Source organism: Heterodontus francisci, chromosome 5 (genome assembly GCF_036365525.1).
Source record: "Heterodontus francisci isolate sHetFra1 chromosome 5, sHetFra1.hap1, whole genome shotgun sequence".
Lineage (NCBI taxonomy): Eukaryota > Metazoa > Chordata > Chondrichthyes > Heterodontiformes > Heterodontidae > Heterodontus > Heterodontus francisci.
In genome coordinates, this window is record NC_090375.1 from 87988379 (window position 1) to 87998113 (window position 9735).

Genomic DNA, 9735 nt, shown 5'->3' on the forward strand with positions numbered 1-9735 from the left:
CAGGACATCAAGGATAACTCCCCTGGTCGTCTTCGAAATAGTGCCAAGGGATCTTCTGCATCCACCCGAGAAAGCTGATGGGGTCTCTGTTTAACACCTCATCAGAAAGCCGGCACCTCCGGCAGTGCAGCACATCCTCAGTACTGCATTGGTGTGTCAGCCTTGATTTTTGTGCTCAATCCCTGGAGTGGAACAGGCACAGGCATGATGGCCCAAATGGCCTCCTTTTGTGTTGTATCATTGTATGATTCTAACCTGTAATTTTGTGGAAGAGCCTGTCCAGCCATTTCAAGACCATTTCTGCCAGAGAAATGCTTAATATTGCATCATTTGCAGCACAGAAGGAGGCCATCTGACCTATTGGGCTGAATTTTATTAGTGCGACACATATCGCGGCAGCTCATTTTGAACTTGGCGGCCTTCCGACACAGAAGCACTGCCGCTGAACCCCCGCGATATTTTGCGCGGGGGCTCATTTAAATGGAGGGGGCGGAGCGGCCGCCCCCGATGACGCAGAGGGGGCCACAGCCATTTTTAAAGGGCTTCAAGCCCTTCGGGTTCACTACATTTTTTTAAGGTGCCGGCGCCCAGATGTAACAAAGGAAATGTCAGCAACACTTCCAATAACCTTTCCAACCCCCCCTCACTGAGTTATCAATGAACAAAATAGCCACTTTCCACTGAAAAAACAATTTGTAAAATAATGAACTTTACCTCCCCACCTTTAGAACATTTGACCCTCAATCCCTTCCCAACAGCCCCACAACCAGGCATGCAGTTTGCGGCCGGCGGCTGTAAAATCGGCGTGGGACGGCAGCCGGGACCAGGTCAGTTAATTAGCATTTGATTTTAATTAATTTTAATATTTAAATGAAGGCCCCACCACCAAGCGGGTGGGGGGGGTGGGCAGTGGTGGTGCTGCACCGAGGCCTCGCTGCTGCCAGTAAAATATGGCATGGCCTTCCCGGCGTCAGGACTCGTGGCAGCCCGCTCCCGCAAGCATTTTACGGCCCCCACCACCTCCCCCCCTCTCCCCCCACCCCACCCCACCCCCCCCCCCCCCCCCCCCACCACGACCCCTTCGTCGAGCTGGTAAAATTCAGCCCATTATGACTGTGCTAGTGCTAGTTCTTAAATTAGAGCTTATTATTGAAATCCCATTCCCTTGCCCTTTCCTTGTATCCTTTTGTATTCCTTTTTAAATACTTATCCAATTCCATTTTAAATGACTAAAATAAAAGCAAAATACTGCAGATGCTGGAAATCTGAAATAATAACAGGAAGTGCTGGAAAAACTCAGCAGGTCTGGCAGCATCTGTGGAGAGAGAAGCAAAGTTAATGTTTCAGAAGAAGGGTCACTGACCTCAAACGTTAACTCTTTCTGTTTTTATTTCATTTTAAATGATGTTGCAGTCTCTGCCTTAATAACCACTTGAGGTAAATCATTTCATATTCTGTTGAAACTTTTTGTCCCCTAGTCATCTCTTGGCCACGTGGCTACATTCCCTTTAGTCCCGTGTGTCTTATTTTTCAGAACAGGTCTTTTATGTGCCACCTGACCAAAGTGCAGGCTATAAATTCATGGATACAGTACTCATCACATTCTTTTTCTTGATAAATTGTGATTTCCTCAAGAATTCAAATAAATTAGTCAAGCAAAAACTGCCTTTTACAAAATTACACTGAATTACTGCCTTACTAAGTACTGACTGATATCATTCCATATGAATTATGGAAGTTTGCATACAATTTCCTGACTTATCCCTTTCTTCCTCCCTCCTCAAACAGGGATATAACATTTGCCACCATCCAATGGTGCAATTCCCATTTTTAAACATTTTGGGAAAATTATGTTGGGTTCTTCCATTATCTGTTCCCCAACCTCTCTAGTAGTGTGGGGTGCATAAATTCTGAGTCTGATAATGTCTAATTTCACTCCTATTAACATTTTTGACACCGCTTTTAATAGAGCATGCTTATCTGCAGCCGTGGCTCTTCTACATCCTCCTTAGATATGTAGTTCTACTTTCACCTTCCTCTGTAAAAACTGATTTGAATATTTCCCCACCATTACCTTACCCTCAAGAGCACACTGGTCATTTCATTCCAAAATGGTCCCATCGCTTCTCATACTATCCTTCAACATATGTGCTAATTCCCTTTTTTTGGCTTCTTTCGTACTCCCATGTACAGGTCTGAACTGTTCTTTTTGCTTCCTTTCAATACATTTTATGATTTTCCTAGTTTTCTTCATTATTATACCCCTACATTTTTTGCCTTTCCTAATCTAATGTTTACTCTAATATCTCTACTTATCATGAAATCTTTACCTTTACCTGTCAGAATATATTTATTATTATCTCCCTCAAATTTAATTATCTCCCACTGCTGCTTTACTGTTTGATCTGCTAATTATTGAACTAATCATTCTGGGTTAGGGCCCCACACATCCTACTGAAATGAGCTAGTTCCAGCCCAACATTTTTATGTTGGATTTCTGTCTTTCTTTACACCATATTCAGAAACCTTTTTTTTGTATTACAAAGAAATAATCATTTTGAAATGCATCATCACGTCACTTGTGTGTGATGTCATTGTCACAAAATCAATGCATTCTTCTTGTTCTTCTCCCACCGTAAACAAATACTTTTTCTGATAAAGATGGTGTGATTTTAAACAGCTAGATTTTTTTACCATAATAGATTAACAGAAGGTTAGCAGAGTTTATTTGCAACCACTACTTTACTAGGTAAATAATGTGTTTTAAAAAGTATGCTTAGATGGTGACAGGTAATGTATTCAACTGCTTTATCTTGCTCTGTCGATAGTATTTTGATCGTTGGACATGACTTTCAACTAGTCCATTAGGGGGAGACAGTGGCATAGTGGTGATATCACTGGACTAGAGGGGACATGGTTCAAACCCCACCACAACAGCTGGTGGAACTTAAATTTAATAAAAATCTGGAATTGAAAGCTAGAGTCAGTCATCGATTGTCATAAAACCCATCTGGTTTACAAATGTCCTTTAGGGAAGGAAATCTGCTGTCCTTTCCTGGTCTGGCCTACGTGTGACTCCAGACTCTCAATAGTGTGGTTGACTCTTAACAGCCCTATGAAATGGCATAGCAATTCACTCAGTTGTCAAGGGCAAATAGGGATGGGCAACAAATGCTGACTCTTTCCAGCCATGCGCACATCCCATGCAAAAAAAAATGTAAAAATCATATCTATAAAAATAACAGGAAGGCTAATGGCGCTCTATTATTTATGCACAAATGCTACAGCTGGTATTCTGTTAATGCTATTAACTTTGCAAAAAATGAATTTTCTATCTCAAATTTCTTCCTCTTTTAATCCAATCATTCTTTTCCTCTGTTTCTCACTCTGTACCTGATTTGACAATGAATTTTACACTTCCTTCTCTGTACTTGCGCTGTTAATTTCATGGTCCTTATTTCAGCTCATGTTTTCAGCAACTCGACATGCAAAAATTTTAAAAACCTAAATATGCAAAGGTAAGTCTAACTAATGGCAGATAACACTACTGTGATTCGATGTGGTCCTAAACATGGCCTGATGTACAAAATCCATTTAAAGCACCACATGATTTGATAGTTTTTAAGACCATAAGCTACTTGAAGGATGCCATTTAGCTCATCCACCTAGGAAATTCTACATTCTGCAACTGCCTGTCTCTTAAATGACTTCAAGATGTTTGCCTCTCCTTCCCTATTTAGAATTCCAATCGTTCATCAGACTTGGTTTCAGTTTATCTTTCACTAGTTTGTACTTGTGTCCTTCTGAACATAGTTACAAGGTTTATCTTCAAGTAATGCTCCAGAATTACCTTTTCTACACCATTCATTTATCTAAGTACCTTCTCAAATCCTTCCTTTCAAGACTGAGAACCTAACTTTCTCATGGTTTACCTTGATAATCCTCCGGCATTCAACATCAGGATTGTGGCTCTTCTCTAAACCAGCAATCAGTTGTTTCCCTTATGACTCCATGACCAAATCTGGAGGCAGTACTCACAGTGTAGTCTCATCAGAGTATATAAAACTTCAGCATGACTTTGGGGTACAGCTCCATTGTATTACTGACAATCCTGTCTAGATTTCAGATCATGCTGAAGGGATGGAAATTGGTATGGCCCATTTTCATGTCCAGAATCAGTTCATCAAACTGGAAGCCTGAGGCCAGCTGGAAATTTCTCTTCAGGTCTCATTAATATTGTTTGTGCAATCTGCCAGTGCCTCGGTGCCACAAGTGGCTTGTACATTTTACATTGTTGAATATTGGGTTGCTTACCTCACCAGCAGCGGCCCTGAGTTAAGTCCCCAGGGTGGGTGGAGGCAGGTGTTGGATGGGCAAATGGGAGGAAGATCGTGAGGACTGTAGAGTCTAGGAAGAACTGTTGCTCCTGCTGGCTGCACAGCCATGTTTTTTTTTACTTTTTATTTTACATTTAAATATATCTTTTTTAATGATGGCCATTGCTTAGGCTGCAGCAGTCGCTGAAAAATCTGGAGTGAAGGAGGCTCCACACCTGCTCCCCTCAATCCAAAACAATTCTGTAAGGAGGTCTAAAAGAGGTCCCATTTATGCACGTGTAAGGGAATGGCCGTTTTATTTGAAGGCCCAAGACATCAGCAAAGGAGCCTTTACCCAGGGGTCGGAAACATGTCCGTATACGGACACCAGTGCGAATATGGAAAGCAGTGTTAATGAGCATTAGATAAAGATCTGAGCTTAGAAATTCCAATTCAGCTGTGAAACTGACAGCTGCAATTTTTTTAAAGCCGGTCTGGTCAGAAAGAAGAAGCCAAGGGGTAATTTCTCATCCTTGAAATTACTAGTCATGGATCTCAAAGTATTTTTTTTAACCACGGACACCAGTGTCTCTGGTTAAAAAAAATACTTTGAGATCCATGACTAGTAATTTCAAGGATGAGAAATTACCCCTTGGCTTCTTCTTTCTGACCAGACCGGCTTTAAAAAAATTGCAGCTGTCAGTTTCACAGCTGAATTGGAATTTCTAAGCTCAGATCTTTATCTAATGCTCATTAACACTGCTTTCCATATTCACAGCTGACAGGTGCTGAGAGCAGGAATGGCAGTTTTCGACCTTCCGACAGCTTTGGGGTTTTCCGGCGGCTATCCGAAATTCGGAACCTGTTGTGCCCACTCTCAGCAACGGTTGGGGTGTGGGGTGCGTGCAGAGAGGGGGAGGAGCAGCGAGAGAGAGAGGAATGGGGGGTAGAGAGGGAGATGGGCAGAGAGACAGGGAGGGGACAGAGAAAGAGGGGGAAAGGGGGCAGACAGTGGGGGAGAGCAGAGACGGGGACAGAGAGAGAGGTGGACAGAGGGGGGGTCAGAGAGAGAGTGGAAGAGATAAAGAGAGGAGGCACAGAGAGAGAGAGGGTGGACAGAGAGATATGGGGAAGAGAGAGAGGGGGGAGTGACACAGAGAGTGGAGGGAACACAGAGAGGGAGGGGAGAGAAAGAGAGCGATCAAGATCACTCCTGACAGATGGACATCTATCCAGAATACTCTGCATCGCTACAAGTGTGCAGGCAGACATTGACTGCTTGTGCAAGCAAAACAAATTCCAGGTATCTCAGTAAATCAGTGTCTCACATAGTGATGAGAAAGTAAGTCAGTAAATTAGTCTTCCCATTTAAAGCTTCTTCACAAAAATGCGCATTTGTTATTGTTTTAATTAATAGGAAGATACATTTTTAATATCTTTATCTTTCTGAAATTGTCTCACTGGTCCCATATCACATGTAAGACAAAAGTTATAATCTGGACCCCCCACGCAAAATGTTTGGACACCCCTGCTCCAAGCTTTTGACCTTGTGTTTTAAAATAACCTAGCAGCTAGGTTATTTTAAAACACGAGGTCAAGGCTTGTGTTATGTAAACTCATTTTAAAATGGCAAAAGTCACTGGGAATGTCTCGATTTCAATGCTCTGATATGCATTACTTTCACTTGGGACACAAACTCAGTGACATGTTGAAAGTTGCTGGACTTATACTTCTATATAAATGTCACAATTCTGCTGCTATCCATTTGGAATCCCATTGTTCCAGAACTTGCACTGAGGGGAAAACAGGCAAGAAAGTCCAAGGAATCTCCAGATTATGTGCTGCTCTTCATTGATATTTGTATGCTCAGCTACTTTATAGGGAAAAATGTGTTTTTATGGCATTACATTGGCTATATATGCTGATTAATTGCCCCCATGTCCATGACTGAGTCAATAATTTTGCCAGATGTCCATGGTGAAACATGTCGGTACCTATCCTGCCTTTACCAATATGGCGGCACTCGTAATGCAGCCCCAAATTGGGTGCGGGAGGTTGTGCTCTGAAACTAGTCCTTTCTTTCTCCTGTTCCTGCCTGGAAAATTAGCTTAAGGGCTAATTTCTACCCTAAAGTCTTTCCTTTCTCAGAGCAGGTTAATGCTACTCTTGGGGTGGAATTTATGCTTTGGGCGCAATCGGAAAATTAGTTTACAATTCAATTTTCTGCTAAAATTAATGTGTACAAACATAAAATCTTCCATGAACCAATGCAATTGGACAGTGTAATAGAACGTTATAATTTCTTTACTTTTCTATCTGTTAAAAAGCATTTCTTGACATATTTCAGAGTGGTAGCCTGGTGCAGTTTTATTAATACAGCTGACAACAGGTTAATCAGCAAAAATAAGCCTTTTTATTGTATCTTGTCCTCCATTTGCAAGTAAGCTGATTTGAAATTACAAAGTTATTTAAAAAATTATACTGAACCATAAATATTTTTGATATGATAAAACGTGCCTACTAGTGCATGTGCGCCAAAGAAACTGAGCACAATTTGAAGAAACTGCCCGAACCAGTGCAATCGGTGGAATCTCACAATTTCATATTGGGGTTGGGGGCAGGGGAGGGGTGGTCGGTAGCCTTGGCCAGTTTTATGGGCGGAACTTGATTTGGGTGAAGTGAATTTTGAACCAGCATAAAATATCATGGAAAACACAAACATTTGTGGTTTTGGGTTTAATTCACATATGTTTAAAATTCCCTGTTTTGTTTACACTGGTTCAGCCGATTGCAATGGATTCTGGGCACAAAACTAGCAGAAACAAGAAGAAACTCTACCTCTTGATTTTATTTCTGCTGCTTTATTTGATTAAATTGTGATGGTAAAAGTGCCAAACGATTATAGTTGTTTGACACTTTCTTCTTTTATTGTTCAGTCTCCTCAGCCAAGTTTGAAGTTTCCTTGTGACATTTTCCTTTGGATTTGAACCATATAAACTCCCATTAGATTGGTGATCAAGTTCTACAGCAAAGTCCCTATAATCACTGCACCTAACATTTAGCTCCTGCAAAGATACTAACGCAATCAAATGTTGCCAAATAGGTTGACAAAGCATCATCTGACTTGCATCAGATTTTAACATTTAACGTGAAGTGATAATGTGCCTTCATTTCTTTTCAAAATATTTCATAAGCATTCTATTTTTGTTTACAATTTTCACATACTGTAAACCCTTACAATTAAAATCACTTGTCTAAAAGGGCATTCTTATGTCAAATTGATCTTCCTTCTGGCTTCATTCTAAGGAAAAATAAAAGCATGGTAATATCTGAGCTAAACATCTAATATTAAAATATAAAATGTGTTAGAAACCCTATAATGTGGTTTGAAGTGTAACTGAAACATACTGATAGACAAAACCACTCTAAATTTGCTCGACTCACTTTTTAAAAAAATACAGTGAAATAAAAATACTTGAGTACCAAAGATGTAGAGCCATGGATTAATGCACAACATATAGCTCCTAAAATGTAAACCTATTTTATGCCACACCATCTTTAAAGATTCCTGTGGAGTACAGCACCAACGGAAATCGAGAGATCGATGAGATCAGTGTTGATCATTGATTTTGTGCCCTTGTGGTAGAAGGCTTGCCTTATCCCATAGTGTCTGTTGTTGAAATCACAAGAAAGATAATTTTCAATGCACAGTGTTATCTGTGATAGATCAGTCCTTGGTAGCAGCTGTCTACTTGTCTGGTGATAAGTGGTTCCTGTTTTGTGCTATGGGCTTATCTACTAAAATGGTATTTTATTTTTAATTCATTTTGCAGGTGAAATCCACTGAAGATTTTGTTTGCAGCGGAGCTCTCCTATTCCTGTATGCTGGTGATTATTACTTGAACATAAAATTTCATGATGACAACTCAAGCAGGGAGCTGCCCCTTTCTTGGTTCTGCTTGCCAAGTGTTCATGTGCGTGCCATGGATCCACTGCAACACTCAAGGTTTTAAATTTACATTAGAAAGTAGAGATTGTAAGATGTAGTGAGTTAGTTCATTGTAAATAGTAACTAACTAGTCATACTTGCCAACAGGATCTCCCTGAGTATTCTGATTTAAGATTATGCTGGCACTGTCCCAAAAATTAAATGCTTCTGGATTTTCTTGCAAAGCTTGCTTGGCCAAATTTTCAAATATTCAAGGGATTGGTGATTACTTTCAATAAAATTACTCAAATTAGTTATAAACTTGTATTATAGAGGAGACGGGGTACACCTTTGGACAAAATAAAAGGCACTTGATCAGTAGGTTGGTGTGCAGTTTGATCTCTAATCAGATCCTTGTTAAAATCTAAAAGATAAATTTACATTTCTTGGCATGGTTAAGTGAAAACTGGTGCACAGTGAAGATTGGGTGTTAAAAATGTTCTGTAGATTTTGGCTGTAAGAATAATGGGGAACAGAAGGAAGGTTGACAAATAACATCAGTGTTGTGATTATGAAGGCATGTATTCTTTACAAGTCTGATATGACAATGCTGTAAAGCTCATTCTTAATGTTCAGTTAATTCCTTATATTCCCCTTTCTTTTGAAACAGTTTATGTACTGTTCAGATGTATGGGCACAGTGTCTTGATGGTCTATTATAGCTGTAAGGTACCTGCAGTTGTTTGTAAGAGTAAGGCAATGTGCCCCATTCACACTGCAATGAAGTGGCTGCTGCCCTTCAAAGGGGTTATGTGTTAGTTTTTTTCCCCCAAGATGTTAATGAAGCCATTTTCAATGTTACCAATGAACAATTAAAAAGAAACACAACTGGAAAACCAGTTACAAACTCAGGGTTTTTTTACATTTGAAAGTTGCTACAGTTTAGGTCTATCTGATCCTATGAATAAGTCATCTTCATGGTTAATTTGCAATTGAACATCTGCAATTATTATTATAAAGTAATTTGAATGATTAATATTACTGAGATTATGCCACTCTTTCAGCTGCAGTGTGAACAAGGCTATAGTCTGTCTTTGTTTCAAACAAAATTCAGGAACTACTGTAACTAGCATCTCTGTATACAAACCCAACTACTGATCTGAAGAAACTTTTCTTTCCTGTACCTGCAAAAAGTTGTATCTTTGGAAATAAATTTGGCTTGCATGTTCATCTGTAATCAAAAACTTTCTTCTCAGCAATAGTTATACTTTTAAGTTAACATTTTGGTTCCCAGCCCAGCCCAGCACTAAAAGTTAAAGGAATCCAAATTTGCTCCGAATCTATAAGACTGTATTTTCAGTCAAAAGTTTGGACGTCTCATTTACGACTTTAAGCCAGAGTGTAGATTCGTCAGGTGCACACACCATGCGACATTACGATTCTCAAGAAATCTATTGCTTACAGGGTACAAAATATAAATCTTTTCTATGAG

General features: G+C 39.9%; 1 protein-coding gene across 4 annotated transcripts in view; it reads left to right on the plus strand.

Moving 5' to 3' along the window:
- Positions 1-9471, plus strand: part of trappc9 (trafficking protein particle complex subunit 9) — a 1144460-nt gene extending 1134989 nt beyond the window's left edge. For all 4 annotated transcript variants that reach the window (XM_068031733.1, XM_068031737.1, XM_068031736.1 and 1 more), the window contains one exon: positions 8150-9471. In XM_068031733.1, the coding sequence (XP_067887834.1) occupies positions 8150-8329 (180 nt within the window). In that variant the 3' untranslated portion in view covers positions 8330-9471. The remainder of the gene's footprint in view (positions 1-8149) is intronic.
- Positions 9472-9735: the final 264 nt, after the last annotated feature.